Here is a 15328-nt window from a genome sequence, read left to right on the forward strand (position 1 = left end):
GTTGCTAATATGAGTTTCACATCTTGAACCCGAATTCTAGTTATTGTGGGAATCGTGGGGCGCACGAGCAATCTGGAGGCTATACTTGGAGAAAAGGATGTCAGTTATGGTCTAATACAGTAGAGCCAGGGCTATGAGATATGTAACTTACGGCGGAGTTTTGGCGATTGATGTATTTGTCTACGAACCAGCCAGGGTTCTCACCACACTTGAAGATTACATCCATGCTGTCAACATCGATGGGCCAGTTCGCCTTAGGCAAAATCTGTTCCATTGCCGGACCGCACTGCTGTCCAAGAAGGACGTGAAGGACACTTTGGGCGCCCAGTGCTCTCTTTCTGCAGTCGTCAGTTTCTAAGGGCTAAGCTTGCCGACTGTTTCTAGTCCTATCAGCACAGCTATCCTGGCGAGGTTGTAGATTCGTAGGAGGGCCCCGGGTCTGACGCTCTAGCAGCGAAGGGACTTATGAGTACACCCAGCGGCTTTCTTCGTTCATTATCAGAATCAAAAGTTACCTCTACAAGGTAGTTTAGGAGATTGGGTCTTCCAGGAGAAAAGAGTGCAAGAAAGATGGATCAGAAACCGATCGTATACTGGCGTCTGGTAGGTGCAGTGACCGTGCCAGCAACGTCTGGCAGGCCAGGAGTGGAAAATCAGAAGCTTGGGGGTGCTGATGATTAATAGAATGGGTGGTGCCGAGAAATAGGGGTTATATCGGTATATGAACTTTTGACTGTTCCCCACTCTGAAAGTAGGGAAGCGGTGGTAGGAAGAAGGGATGTCTGAACTCTGGTACACTCGATGTATTTCAATCGACATGTAAACTGGACAGCAATATCTTGAAGAAGGAGATCGGTTTGAATCATATACAGTAATAGACGTAGATAAAAGTGACCATACTCCCCATTTCTGCTAAAACGACACGAAACTACAACTCCTTACACCCCCTTTCCTTTATCTTTCCTTGCTCTCTTCTTCGTCTTGGGGGAAGGAGAGGAGCCGTCCTCCTCTCGTGGCCTTTTGCCCTTATTGATGGGACCGGAGTTAGGTAAGCCAGCCTTACGATCGTCTTCATCATACTCTTCATACTCACCGTTGAGGATATTATCTGGAAACTCGCCGACGTCTGATTCAGCAGCAGGAAACGTCGGTCCAGTACCAAACAGGATGGAAACAGATGGATCGATTCTACTGGCTCTCATGGTGCTTTGAGGAGAGGGGAGGATGCATTCGCCACGGATTAGGCGTTCGCGGATGCTGAGATAGACCTCCAAGACGGTCGCGACCAGAGTGTTCCAATCGAGGCCCGAGGTGGCACGTTTACCGAGCATGGGAAGAGTGAAGACTCCCTCAAAAATGTCAGCGTCAGCGTTGGGGAGGCTCGTGTTGCCCTCGAGGAGACGGCTGCTAACCCTCCAAAAGGCCAAGTCTGTTCTCAAGATGAGGTCCTTGGTAGTTGTAGTTTCTGGATTGTGCTCTCCTAAGATCGCGAGGGCGAAGGCATTCTCGATAGCAAACGTCATGATTGATTGGTTCTGGAGTGGTCCTTAATGATTTGATGAATGCGGTTGTGAGCATTGATCCTCGCACTTCTTGGATTAGCTATAGTCTTTAATGCTCAATATCCGTGAGTGAAGAATTCGTCTTTGTTGACACCTCGCCAGAGAGAGTGAAGACAATATCATTGTGAAGTTAAACAGGGTCCTGGAAGAAAGACATGCTGTCTAAGGATTGCTTTACGGCGCCAGCTGATAAATCTTGTTCCAGGGATAGGACAATGAGGGGAGTAGTAGAAGGTAAGTGGTATCAATTTGAGCTGCCTTTCTGGAGGCTGTCTCGACTTTTGTGCCTGCTCTTTGGCCAGTGGACTGCTGAAAGTAGATCGCTTTGTAAAATCTCTCTTTCATCCTTTGAGTAGCCTGGAAACTTCCTCAGCCACTCCTAGGCGGCAGTTCAGGGCTGGACTCATGCAAAAATAATGCGTAAACCATTGCTCCCAGACCAGCACTGTTACACATGAATGCCTGAATCAGGCGGAAACCAGCCTAGGTCAGGAGTTGATCTACTACCTAGAGAAAACAAGTGGACGACTAACGGAACATGAAGGTATAATCTATTCGACTGTGGGAAACAACTGTAACCGAGCCAGGTCTCCAATTGCGAATGAGAGGTTATAGCATTGACGAGACGCTGAGTGGTATGCTCATTGTCTGCAAAAGTTTCATTAGCCAAAGATATCGTCGTTTGAAGCCCCTGGTTCGCAACTATCTCAGCTCCGCCGCTTCGAGAAAGTCGGCTTTCCGCATCACAAGATCTCAATCAACCGCTGCAATCCTGGCATTTCCGCTGAGTAGGCAAACAAGACTTAGTATATCTCGGAAATGCGAATTATTCACTGCCATCTCCCGTCGCGATAACCCAACGAGGCTCACTAAAAGCGATGGGGATCCAGGACTGAGACTCGGGAAGCTGACCAGCTTCGACTATAAAGATAACATGAGGGTTCCAATCTCCATGGTCCTTCTGCTACAACTTGGACTTTTGAACGGCTAGTGTTTAGCCCAGTATGGCGGTATTTCTGACAATCATACTGATTGTAGCAAGAGTAGCAAGAGTCTAGGAGAGTAGTCGGTAGGTTTCCGCATTCAGGTTCTCTCGTGCAAAAAGGGTACAGGAGATGACTTGATCACCTTTGCACAAGCCTGCAGAAGCTTTGATAGTTGTCAGTGGGCTTAATAGGTGTTTCAGTCGAAAGCCAATTTTGCGGGCCTGGCTTCGATAGGTGAATTGACTATGAGCTTATTGAAGGGCGATACTATTACCAGCACAAGGCAAAAAGGTTATGATGAATCGCATGAAGATATAAGGACAAGCATAGATGCGTAAGGCTATAAGCTAAGGTCGGTCTCAGCAAAACGTCTGAAAGAAATACCACACGATGCTTCTTTTCGGTGGAGCTCCAAAATTGCACCTCAGATTCAAACAAATTTTGAGCCCCAATGACGGAAAAGCGAATAAGCTTATACAAATTGCATAAAGCCGGAAGTTGAAAAAACTAGTCCTCCATATTGACATCCTCTTCATTCTGAGGAGCGGATCCGGAAGGACCAACCTACGCCTATCCGCTACTAGAAGCTGTGGCATTGGCTGGAGTTTTGGGCCGGGAGGGTCTCTTGGGCGGGGCTGGATACCCATGCTTAGCCACCATGTGCTATTGTGAAGTCAAGTTAGCATTTCAGCTCAAGGAAGGAATCAGGGAATAAGTAGACTTACATCAAGGAACGTTTTACGGCGGGTGTACGAGGCATCGCAGCCGTCGTACTCGCAGGGCCAGAGCTTGTCTCCCTCGTCGCCCTTTCTTCTCGGCATTTCTGTGTGCGGGTTATAGACGGGCTCGGGTGGAGGGTTATGAACAGCTGGAACAGGGGCGTTGGGATCGGTGGGGTAGACGGTGGGCTGAACGAATGCAGTGGGCTGGGGAGTTCCACTGAGGCGAATGGGGATATTGATCTGGTGTCCTGGCTGAGCTGGGCCAGAGCTGGAAGAGACATGGCTGGGGACACCGGTGAGGTTGACATACTGGGGACTTGGCGGGTCATAGATGTCGTCTGGGAAGTATTCTTCAGAGTAAGGCCGAATGTCGCCGCTTTGAGCGGCTTCGCGACGGAGAACGTTGAGAGCTTGGAAGAGTTGATCGAAAATATCCTCGTATGATGTGCCGGTGGCGACGCGCATACCACGGATGCCAGCGGCGAGGTAGTGGCGGAAAGAGAAAGACATAATGATAATGAATTGGAGAATTGTGAAGAATAGGAGCTTGAATGCACAACTCCACCTCAGGAGAAGCTCTTGGACAACGAAAACGGGGACCGAATTATATGTGGCTGAGGGCAATGAAGTGGGGGTAGACTGCCGGAGACAACTTGGTCGTTCAGTACTCGTGAAACTGTGAACACGTATCTTTGTTGATGGCTGCTCGTTGGAAAGGCTATGAAAAATGAAAGCTTCGATCAATGTTGCTTACATGGAAAAATGAAGACTAGGAAGCGAAGTTAAGAGTGACCTACTGTCAACCCGCCTGAGATTTATTACCACTAGACTGAGCGCAGGGCGAAATGGCTACACGTTGCCAGCTTTGAGCATCAGCAAAACTAAATCAGAACAATGACGAAATTTCTTTGAAAGTTGGGCGTTGTCTTTCAACCAAACGGGTGATCTAAAATAAGAAAAAAGGGAAACAGAACACAACTGAATGGTCGTCTTCTAGACAGCTTGTTTCAATTAACTTGAAAGCCGATCAACCCTCAAGCTTTCGAGTATCCAAGAGATCTCGCTTGTCTCACGGCCTGCAAAGAGTGCGCAGTATTCTCGACCGTAAAGTCGAAATCTGTCTTTGAATAATCGTCGTCTTGATGACTGAAGCTATCGTAATCGTGAGGGATGATATGTGGGATTGAACCCCTTCATTTCAATGAACGGTCTCAACAAGAAGAGGAGCCGGATCTGGCAGGTTAAACGAGTATGATATCAGAAGTATCCCACCGAGGACGTCATCAAACGCATGACGAGCGCGTGGAGGGCGAGATTCGGGGTATTCTGCTCTTTGAGGGTTGCGAGAGTGAGTTCATGCTCGAGCGTTCGAGGGGCTCTGGGGAGATGATGTTACTGTCGCAAAAGCATCCAAATAATGGTGCAACAATTTGCACCCTAGGGCGGCGGAATAATTGTTGATGCCTCCAAAAGAAATATAATTAAGGTCATAGCCACTTCCTAATGACCTGGCGCGTTAGCTCATTTCCTCGTGACTCGTGACTGAGCGGGTGATATTATAAGCGCTTACCATCTGGTCCCGTTGCATAATCTGCCTTTCCAATTCGCCTTGTCTGTTCCCTTCCAGTCCCTGACAGATTTGACACACAAGTACCCACTCAAGGGTGGTCCTTGATGTCGAGTTGAGTCTGTGTCTGGCATTCGTGGACGGGACTCTGGGAAATAATCTCTTTGTTCAGGAGCATCAGCACCGGGCTGGGCCGAACAGAAACAGGGAGGCTGCCAAATTTGAAAGAGGTACTGGTGCTCTTGGCGAATTAAGCGACGCTCTAGTGATCATCAAAAGCCATTGTGCTGTTATTGATACTTGATGACAAGAATATCAGCCTGCTGGTGCTCGAATGCTACCCTCGTCTTCACGTGATTATTGAGATGAGAACTCATTAAGATTGCCACAAGAAGCTACATCTATACGCTCCCTCCGAACTGTTAGCGGGCTGAGATCCTCTGAACTCTTAATCATGGTAGGAAGATATTTCCTTACCCAGCCCTTTGCAGCAGCGCTTGCAACTCAATTGTATGGTCCTCAGCACCCCCAGTCTCGCGGTGGGGAGCCTTTGCCCCTCCATCATTGCTATTTTGTATTGTGACGAGAGCAATGAAGTGGCAATGATGGAGGTGGAAATATAACTAAGGTTCTTGAGGAGTTCCGCAAAAAGAATAGTTCGAGCAGATGACCCAGCCGGAGAAGAACCCCGCAACACGAGTTGCGGCTAAAGAGGATCCTGGGCAGCGTACCGGCGAGAAGATATCCGATGTCGTTAGATCTAGGCGGCAATAGCTGTTCTATAGTACCTAGAGCAGTCTTGAAGCACTTTGGATTGTGTCCTGTGAAGTTGGAAAATGTTGACACTCAATGTTTCCAGATGGAATCATTCTATTTTTGGTGGGCCAGACGAAAAACGGAATCGAGGGAGCTTACCGAAGTTTGTTTTTGCTGGTTATGCTTGGCTGGAGGAAGAGAAACAGCGGTGTTTGGAAGTGCCTGATGTGTGTGAGCTTTGTGAGGGGCAGCTTATTGATGTGAGTTAGGACAAACCAGAAAATTGACAAAGGCTTGGAAAGAGCCAAGCTCATGAAAAAAAGGGATTGTTATGATGTGTGAACAAAGATGCGACGGTGAGAGCTTCAGACGGGGATGGCACAAATGATCTCAAAGCTACCGATAAATATGAGGGAAGCCGGATGATAAGAACTGAAAGGGCAATAGTGCTATAAGGCGGTGATAGAGAGCGGTGAAGGGAAGGAAGCGCACACCCTGGAAGTGTAAGATCGGAAAAAGCTTCTTCGATTCACAAAAACTAGTCAGGAACAATGAAGACAAGAAAAACGAAGGAGAGAGGGGAAAACATTTCACCTAGACTGTTGTCATGTTGGGGACCGAATCGCTAAGGGATATGGAAGGGAAGGAAGTCAGCCAGTAGGACAGGTGCAGGCCAGGTAGAGGCGGAGGTTGAGATGGGCAGGTACAGGCCGCTCGAGATGTCCAGCCGCAGTCGGTGAACGTGTGATTTTGATAAAGGCGTAAGAAGGCGCTTGATCTAGATGGCCCAGAAAGGGGGCAATGAGAATTTGTCAGACCAACGATTCTTCAGGAGAAGGACATGAACTTGTCGAGAAGGAAGACAGTCCATCACATGACATACCATGAGACTCCTTGCCGAGACAGATGGCAGACAAAGCTGTATCAAAGTTCGAGAACATGAACGAAGCAAACCTATCAAAGCGACGGAGGTTTTTTTATTCGGCTCATGTTTAATGATGAAGGAACGTGTTGACGCTGTAAAGCAGAAAACAAGGCCTGGTGTATTATCAAAGGACTCAGGGTTCAAGATATGGAAATTCCTAAGGATAGAACTATTTTCCGGCCATCGCCATCATCACCATCACCACCACCACCACCACATGAGATGCCCTTGCTGGGGGGGCTGCCAACATGAGATGCCCTTGCTGGGCAGCCCGCATAATGAGATTCTCTTGCTGGGCAGAGCTCTTTCCAGCAGCTCCTTGCAGTTTAAGCAAGGTATCTTCGGCTCTTGTTTCCGCATGCCATGCCGGGTTTGTTGCTTCCCAGACGACTGGCTCCCAAGTCCATCCTTTGACTCTTAAGAGTACTGAATTTTCACGGACGCATCGCACCTGAGCTCAGTTCGTAACGGGGTGCTGAGTCTGGTAGTGCTTTAGTGAGGTTAGTAAGGATATCGATGAACAATATGTAATGAGGTGACTCACACGAGCGCGCGAGCTCCTGAGCGTGAACCGACGGCCGCATCCTGGAACCTCACAGACGTACCACCCATGGGTCCAGTAGCCCGGTGGGTATTGGGGTACCCGAACGAGTCGGCTAGAAAAAGGGTCCCGCACTCGCAGCCGGCCGCCGAATGGAGCTGCTGCTGCTGCTACAGCAGGCTTCTTGGCGCTAGTGGCTGATGCGGAACGTCCGTCGCCATGAAGCTGTCGATGCTCACCGCTAGCTGAAGCAGCATCTTGGGTTGCGGTAGCAGTAGGCTGTCCATGTACAGCGTCGGGAGAGGTGTTGACATTCTGGCTAGCCAAGCCCATGGAAGTGGGAGCAGGAAGGTTCGCGTTGTCGCTGGCATTGGCAATATCGGCATCAGCGAGATTGGTGTTCACATTATCACCCTCGTTGACGGGGTCTAGCGCTTCGTGCTTCATCCTAGATATTCAATCCATCAGTTAGACGTATCACAGGGTAGCAGGGTTATCTACCTATGCAATGCATTGATGGCTTGGTGAAGAGGGTGTTCAATTGTTGTGCCGGTGAAGGGATATAAGCGAACGTGTTGACTTGGGAGAGAATGTGAGAGAGGTGCGATTGAGAAAAAAGAATGGGAAAAAGACAGGTGGGTGGCTAAAGGAAGGAAAAAAAGAATGGAAGGTGCAGTCTCTAGGTGAAAATTCTGATTGCAGCCTTCGCCCCGAGGAAAGAGGCTGATGTTCCTCGCATATTCAAGTTGATGCATTGCTGATGTCGTAAATACGTACCGAATCTGGGGATCGGGGCAGCCTCGTGCTCTCTCTCTCTCTCTCGCGCGCGCGAGTGATGCACTTGCTGTTCGAAGCAGGCCTCACCAACGTCTTCATTTGAGTTTCGTTCTCTTTCCTCTGTCTTGACAGTCTCTTTCTAATCCTACTTTTGTCAGCCTTGCCAATGTGTGGTTGAGAAATTTGAAACTCAGAGTTACTTTTCAGTTGAATTTTGGATTGAGTCGCTCAGCTTTCCTCAATGGCCAAGTCGAAGGAGTCTTCCTCGTAGGGAAAGTCGAAGTATGTCTTCCTGGTCGTCTGACTCTTCTAACTTGTCGTTGCCTTATGGTCGTCTCTAGGGTCGTAGAAGTCTTCGCAGTCGTTCATGCACTCAGCCTCCTGTCCTCGTACTCGGGCTCTTCTCTATCTTCGCTGTGAGTGACTTTCTAATTATGTGCTGTTGATCAATGGCAATCTTAAGATGACGTTGTGTCTGGTTACGACTCTTCTCCTTTCACTCTTGCCATCAGCTTCTGGCTGTCGAATATGTCCGCGGACACGGCATACGTCTGATCAAGCATCGAAGCCAACACCACAATCGCCGATGGGTGATAACTTGCGGTAGTATCGTCGTTGTTGATCTTTTTCCGGTTTGCGATGCCCTTCGAGAATGCAAAGGGAGCGGTGAATTCTTCCCCAATCCGCACTCTGGGTGGAACGGTGTTGTGAGGAGGCCCGTAAGCTACCCTTTGAAGCAGGTCTTGCCAGCACAGTCCGTAGGCAAGATTATTTCATTTTACCTCTCGCGAGGTACTGCTTATTCTACAGAGGTCTTTGAAGATGGCGAGAGCCTGGCGAGAGTTTCCTTATGTGCGTCGCCGCCTTGTCGCTCAAGGTTTCGGGACTCTTGTTCTTAAGGGTGCACGCGTCTATATAGTGTCGGGCGAAGTCTACCCAGCTGAAAAGCGTCGCAACTTGCAATACCTTCTCCAGGACACAGACCAATTGATCTGTCAGAGGAAACGAAGGACAAATGATCCTTCCCAATATAATGACACCGGCTGACACCAGGTTCTGCTTGAGATATAGGGCCCGGAGTGGCGAGTTTTTGTTGCTCCATTAGGAACAAATACTATAGTAATATGGAAAACGAGGGGAGCATGTTAAAGGAGATCATGTATCAAAACCAAGATGTATTAGGTAACGTGTGGCCTATGACTGACGGATATAAGGAGAAACTTGACGCATGTCTGCGCAGTTGGAGTCAGTTCTCGCACTTGAATGACGTCCCAAGCGTCCTACCACTCGAGGCCTCTATGCGAAGAATTCTGTCCGGAAACGAACGCTGGAACCGCAAAATTGCAGAATGCCCCTTACTTCGATCTGGGACGCTGACCGCCATGGTTGACCTTGTAGTGCTGTAGCAAATGAAGTCAGCAAAGGTCCCGTCGGTTTAGGAAGACAAGAAACGTACCCGGTTGCGAGAGCTCTTGTGCTCATAAGAGCGTCCACAGCCAGCGAACTCGCAGACGAACTCGTCTCTGTCATCGTTTTCGTCACCGACAGTCGGGGTCGGCGAGACACTTTCGCGGGCGGCTTGTTTGCGAGCAGAAGCCATCGCCAATGGAAGCGCGGTACGCAGAACTCGACGAGTGCCAGGTGTACCAGGATTGGCAGGTGCGACAATAGAAGCAATAACTCGAGTAGCAGTAGGCTTAGGAGCTAGAGCAGAAGCTGGAGGAGGGATCTGAGCGACGAGAGGGACAGATGCCACAGCTGGGACAACTGGTGCGGCGGTGTCTGGTGGATCGGCCTGCTCAAGCATCTTCTGCGTGACCTTCAATGCGACGCGCAAGACATCGTCGAAGGGAGTGTCTGTGTCGGTGGAGCACTTTTCGAGTGCCTCGATGACTCTTTGTTCGAGGGAAGGTGCCATTCTGAGCCTTTTGTTAGCCAAGGGAGAGAGAAAATTTGAAAGCACAGACTTACTCGTATGGTTGAGCTTATCTACCTCGATAGAAAATCTGATTGTTTGTGAGAGAGGAAAAGTTTGGATTGAGGAATCTGCGGAGAGATATGGTGGTGGAGAGAAAAATTGAATAATTGGTCGGCATGAAAAGTTGAAGCCGGACGAGCAGAACCTATTCCGCGGAAAGTGAGATAAATGGGAAGGAGCGATCTAGTTGCCATTGAACTCCTTCTTCCGATTCTCTTCAAGTATTCTATGACGGCGATGCGTGGACCAGGAATACTTCACCTAGCCGTCTTTCTGCCGCTTGAGTGAATGTGATGACTATTTTGTCTTAAACCTGTGTCCTCCGGAATTGAATGATCCTTTGGCTTCATCGTTACGTTGATCCCGTGAGGGATTCTGCATCGGGGACATGCTGGATAAGCCATGATGCCTCCAACGACTCTTCGCGTAGTTGTAGACAAGTCTTTAATTTCTGGCTCCAAATCTGGGAAATCGTCCTTGACGTCATCCGTCTGTCTCCCTGCTGGTACTAAGCTCGATTGATCTGGCTGAGGATATTGAGCAAGATAAAGCTTCATGTAGATTACTACCAGCTGTAATTATCTAACATGGGTGCAAGGCTCAGCAGAGAATCCTTAATCTTCGTCGATATCTTTGCCTTTGGCAAAAACGCCTCTCACGTATGATTTTGATGAGCGAGAGAAAGCTCTTGCTGGGCGGGACAACATAAGGGGAAAAGTCCTTTCCATATATTTCCTTGCGACCGAACAATGGCTTTCAATCATAGAGTCCTCGGTCGTGAAGTAGAACGACTAATGATCCAATTGAGAGCGCTTCTCGGGCAGTTTAAAACCCTCTGCCGAGAGTCCTTCTCAGCCTTCTCCTCACACGCACGTATGCGCTGGTCTTGGAGTCGTGGTCAGCCGATACCATTTTTCGTTAACGATTAGAAGCTTCTAAACATTAATAACAGCGAGGTATTAGCCGTTGGACTCAGCTTTGCCTTGTACGCTCTCCACATGTCCTGCAGCTTGGCCAACAGCGCCGCGTACAGGGTAATCACCATCAAGGTGCCATCAATATTGAAATCATCAGCCGCCGTATACCTCAGACCGTGGACACAAAGCCCTTGCCAAACGCGGTGAAAATAAATCAGAAGATCCAGTTCACGTGCAGACATCTCCATCTCTTCGGTCTGGGTACTTGTCGCTGTAAGATCTCCCCGGTTGCGACCAACTACTTTAACAGAGAGGTATTCCGTGTTTCTATAACCAATGGGAGTAGTATGATATCTAGGAACAGACCATACATTGGCTCAGGATCGGACTACCAGGCCAAAAGAAGAACATTAGAGGGAGAGATCTGCAGTTGATGGCAGTTCTGATGGATGACGTTGGTGTTTGCTCCTCCGAATGAAGCCAAGTTGGATAGGGCTGGCAGGGTCGGTGGAATGTGCAAACCCTTTAGCTTTAACAAATGGGTTACGACCGGCGAGCCATGATGAAAAACGCTTTTTGACTGGCGTTTAGTGTTGACGAAAATAGAGGGAACCCAGTCTTGCTTCAGGTCGACAACCTGGAGTTGTGCTAGATCAGAGAAATGGTATGAAGTAAGAGCCGAGGGTTTGATGATCACTGAGAACAAATACTGAAGTTACGTCAGACTCTGGACTCAGGGTAAAGATTGAGTAGAGCGAGCATGCCGTCGGGTATGACAGACTTTTATACTGCAACACAATCCCGCTTTCTTTAATTACGTATCACCTCTACGTCAGGGCAATCCCTCGATGAACAGATAAGCGAAGATAATGGCCTCAGCATCGATACAAGAGCTCGGGGATGGATATTGATAAAATCAAGGAAGGCTGGTCTGCTTGTATCACTTTCGCAAGCTCGGCATCCGACTTGGTTGTAGTGAACTGCTCCCGCAGTGAAGATGACGAAAACGGCTTGTAGATGATCTCGGGAGCGAGTTCTTTGAGTCTCCATTGTTAACCAGATTGGCTGTCGATGGCCGTGGGTAGGCCTATAGACGACGGCCGCTTGCTGAATGCTTGGGTGAAGCGTGGACCTCAAAGTGTCATCAAGGCCCACCAAAAGTTGGCAGACGAGACTTTGAACTGTCCTTGTATTCTCGGTACCGGGGTCGTCGTTGCTGGGGCCCTCAACCATGCCGTCATCCTCGTCCTCTCTGCGCTGCGACTTCTCTCTCGCCTCGTCGGCCGCCTTCTGATGCTTGGCGTGCGTACTGAGGCTCGCGCCTCCAAGGGACTGGAGCTTGCGCGCTCCGGCAGCATCCATTGTTGCGCGCGCCATGCGCCTCGACGGGTCAGTCAGCGTGGCAAATCGGAGGTCAGTGCTAACCAGCGACACATTGCGCATCGCTGCCAGGTTGATGCGAGGCTTATCATGCCTCTTGACCGTGCCTCCACCGCCGATGGTAGGGAGGATGTCGCTCGGAGGCGGGGAGATCAAGCAGGTTTCCGGGCCCGGGGATTGATCGGGCCCGGTCGCTCAGCTGAGGTAGTTCATATGACGGCTTGAAATTGAGCCTAAAAATGCTTCTCAGCGTTGTAGAGTCGATGTGTCGACCTGAGTGAAGAATTAGCATCCATCATCCTGTAATATTATCGCGAAAAAGAGTCATCTTACCCAAGTTACCTATGTTCAGGAATCTGTTTGTGACCTGGACTTCTGCCATAGTTTCACATTCTGGAGCATAAGATGAGACCGCCTCAGGAGTATTCCACAAGGTGATGGTCTTTCCCATCGTGCTGTTGGCAATCCAACTAACCAGATCAGACCGGAGCTCGTCACCGCTGGCAGCCACCAGGGAGATCCAGGGACAGCCGCCATGCTCTTGATCTGTAGTTTAATCCTTTGTATCAAAGTCGGCGTGATACAGAATGGCACTGGGATTATGTCAGTGATTACGCCCTTGGTGAAAGGATAATGGGAAAGGGGACATACTTTGCTTCTTTGAGCGTGGTGCGCTTGTTGGAGGAATGAACTCCGATCAGGAGCCTTTCGAGATGTCTAGTGGGAAAGGTTATGAGGCAGTCTTTGTCATTTTCACTGCTCATTGCTTTCTCTGGCCTCTAGCTTCTTGCTGATCGAGAGCGATCTCACGATGCGCTGCCCCGTCTCGAAGGCCTAGGCCAGGGAGTATTCGTACCACTAAAGGATATCCAAGCTTCCAACGAAAACCTGTCAAAACTTCTGCTCTCCTAACCTCTATTCGGTGTTTTCAAGTCCCTGCTCTTCAAGACGCGTCTCTTACCAATCGCAATATACGACAGCCGCCATCGGGGACGAGCCCACTGCTGAAGGGTAGGCGAAAGATTGACCGGTCTGATCGTGAGTTTCCTCCACCGCGCCTCCGAATTTCTTCGAGCTGTTTCTTTGGAGTCGAGTGTTCGAGCTGACCGTTGTTTTGTTGGGAGGAGATCGAGGGTAAAGTTGTCATCACGATGGCTAGAACCAGAAGTATGGGAGGTGGTGGGTCCCCGGCCGCTCCTGCCGTTTCTGCCTCTCCTGCTGCTGGCAAGAATATCACCAGCCATCAGCCAGATTCACCTTTGAACACTCGAAAACTTCGCGTGTCCCTCAACCTTGGCTCCCAAATATCTAATACCTCATCTCCCACTCGTGGCAGCCTTCGTTCCGGTCGCAACAGACTTTCTCTTCCAGCATTATCATCCACTTTCCGCGAAGGCCGTATCATCCAGAACTCCAACTACGAAGCAGACGATTCGGGTCCAGCTTCTCTCGGCAAAGACGCGACTGAAGGACCTCAAGAGTTCGAGGATTTCAAAACAACTCTCAGAGCCAGGGCGAAGAAACTCAGCCCGCTGGTAACTACCGAGAACATGTCGGCCGCCACTCCTTCAGAAGCGACGATGGGTAGCACCACAGGCACCACCGACATCATGACGGACGATGAAGGTACACCAGTCAACGACACCCCGATTCCCCTCGATCTCTCCAGCGCCCGCCGAGCCAAGACCCCCGACGTGGACATCACCGCTTCATCGAGTGCCTCCTCGGCTCCCTCGACCCCTACCAAGCCGGCCTCCGAGCGCCGCAAAGCCACCCCCAAGGGACCGAAGTTCATCTCTCACAAAGAGGCGAATAGGCAGCTTCGCGATTTGATCGTCGCCCACAACGAGAAGGGAGCCGAGATGAAAGAAACGTCGGCGCTGTACAAAGACTTAATACGCGAGGAGAATGCGACCCCGATTATCCTTGACGAATGCGTTGCTGTTGCTAGTGCTCGACTTGTGCGAGCCATTGACGATGTCGAGGCTGTTGAGGCTGGTCATCCGCCGAGAGTGGTGCTCTATCCGGCCGATAGAATTCCTGAGCTTCTTGCTGCTGTCGAGAAAGCCGAGGCCGAAAGGGACGCGTTCGATGCCGAGAATCAGCGCCTGTTCGCACAAACGGCCAAGTTGAATGAGGAGATCTACGCCCTGAAGGCCAAGGTGAAAGTTGCCAGAAAGGCCGAGCTTGAAGCCAGAATACGAGAGGGCTTGTCAACTCCCTCGGTGGCCTGCAACAAACCCATTGCGCCTTCTGGATCTGGGCTGCCGGTCATTCTCGGAACCCCAATCGATTCGCCGCCTACCACTGTTGAACGGTTGGGATTGACTAACAAAACACCTGGTCTGGATAAATCTCCCGCTAGCTCAAAGACCATCGTCCAGAAGTCAACCGCGCGGAACTCTAGAGCGGGCATGCGGGCATCAAGCTTGAATAACCCTCGGACGCCCACTAGAAAGAGAAAGGCTCGACACTGATGGTTTTGGGCTATTGCTGATCTCTCGCCTGGGAACAAGAGCTCTTCTTATCCTACTTGCCTGCGCGACATTGTATGATTACACAGTCGCCAAGTCGCAAAGGTAAGTTGGCGTTGATTGTTCGAATAAGCTTTGTCCGTTTCTAATGCAAAAGCAGATGCGCCTTGACCATGACTAAGCTTGCTATGAGCTCATTAACCACAATTGCTTGCGATCAAGCATACTTGCGACTCCGTGATCTGTTTTCCTACCAAACTCGCCGTCGAGCTGTATGTCGATACTCCGTTCAAACATTTGCTCAAAAACCAGCTAACTTGTATTTCACATGCAGGTTGTCCCGCTTTAGCCCCGAGAGCTCATCCATGGCCAAATGTACCCCAAATTGCGACTAAATTTGGCAGAAGTCTCATGACATGTCCGCGGATCGCGGAGCCGGATGGACCAGGTACCAAATGCCGCTTGCATGATCTTCCGCCAATGCAGACGCAGCAGCGGGTTGCGCCGCTGACACCTCTCGATGCATGTTACCATCAAAGCATGGCACTTTTCCCCGCGTTCTCCAGACTAGACAGTCTAGACTAGCCGCGCAGCATACCATTCTACCGAGCTTGGGGGGTTTCCAGGCACGCACATTGGGTCGCATATGCGGGGAGGATTGGAGCTAGGCATTGGCGGCTTTTGAGGGATGATGATGATGTGTTGGAATATGAATTGGCAAACGGGATACGGCGGGCCACACA

The 15328-nt window shown here is 49.9% G+C and overlaps 7 protein-coding genes across 7 annotated transcripts; 2 read left to right on the forward strand and 5 right to left on the reverse strand.

Moving 5' to 3' along the window:
* Positions 1 to 938: 938 nt before the first annotated feature.
* CTAM01_09477 (uncharacterized protein) lies at positions 939 to 1523 on the reverse strand (the record flags this gene model as incomplete). Its single annotated transcript, XM_060525496.1, has 1 exon — positions 939 to 1523. One exon carries the CDS (start codon positions 1521 to 1523, stop codon positions 939 to 941), a length of 585 nt encoding a protein of 194 aa, XP_060379952.1.
* A 1595-nt stretch (positions 1524 to 3118) lies between these two features.
* Positions 3119 to 3780, reverse strand: CTAM01_09478 (uncharacterized protein; the record flags this gene model as incomplete). Its single annotated transcript, XM_060525497.1, has 2 exons — positions 3119 to 3211; positions 3274 to 3780. The coding sequence occupies 2 exons, from the start codon at positions 3778 to 3780 to the stop codon at positions 3119 to 3121; spliced, it is 600 nt and encodes a 199-aa protein (XP_060379953.1).
* Positions 3781 to 6952: 3172 nt separating this feature from the next.
* CTAM01_09479 (uncharacterized protein) lies at positions 6953 to 7506 on the reverse strand (the record flags this gene model as incomplete). Its single annotated transcript, XM_060525498.1, has 3 exons — positions 6953 to 7103; positions 7154 to 7226; positions 7299 to 7506. The coding sequence occupies 3 exons, from the start codon at positions 7504 to 7506 to the stop codon at positions 6953 to 6955; spliced, it is 432 nt and encodes a 143-aa protein (XP_060379954.1).
* Positions 7507 to 9191: 1685 nt separating this feature from the next.
* On the reverse strand, positions 9192 to 9754 carry CTAM01_09480 (uncharacterized protein; the record flags this gene model as incomplete). Its single annotated transcript, XM_060525499.1, has 2 exons — positions 9192 to 9236; positions 9293 to 9754. 2 exons carry the CDS (start codon positions 9752 to 9754, stop codon positions 9192 to 9194), a joined length of 507 nt encoding a protein of 168 aa, XP_060379955.1.
* A 2048-nt stretch (positions 9755 to 11802) lies between these two features.
* CTAM01_09481 (uncharacterized protein) lies at positions 11803 to 12336 on the forward strand (the record flags this gene model as incomplete). Its single annotated transcript, XM_060525500.1, has 1 exon — positions 11803 to 12336. One exon carries the CDS (start codon positions 11803 to 11805, stop codon positions 12334 to 12336), a length of 534 nt encoding a protein of 177 aa, XP_060379956.1.
* A 328-nt stretch (positions 12337 to 12664) lies between these two features.
* Positions 12665 to 12875, reverse strand: CTAM01_09482 (uncharacterized protein; the record flags this gene model as incomplete). The annotated part of the gene is made up of 2 exons (XM_060525501.1): positions 12665 to 12704; positions 12763 to 12875. 2 exons carry the CDS (start codon positions 12873 to 12875, stop codon positions 12665 to 12667), a joined length of 153 nt encoding a protein of 50 aa, XP_060379957.1.
* Positions 12876 to 13262: 387 nt separating this feature from the next.
* Positions 13263 to 14588, forward strand: CTAM01_09483 (uncharacterized protein; the record flags this gene model as incomplete). Its single annotated transcript, XM_060525502.1, has 1 exon — positions 13263 to 14588. The coding sequence occupies one exon, from the start codon at positions 13263 to 13265 to the stop codon at positions 14586 to 14588; it is 1326 nt and encodes a 441-aa protein (XP_060379958.1).
* Between the last annotated feature and the right edge of the window lie 740 nt (positions 14589 to 15328).

This window comes from Colletotrichum tamarilloi (genome assembly GCF_030869305.1).
Source record: "Colletotrichum tamarilloi strain Tom-12 chromosome Unknown Scaffold_37.1, whole genome shotgun sequence".
NCBI lineage: Eukaryota > Fungi > Ascomycota > Sordariomycetes > Glomerellales > Glomerellaceae > Colletotrichum > Colletotrichum tamarilloi.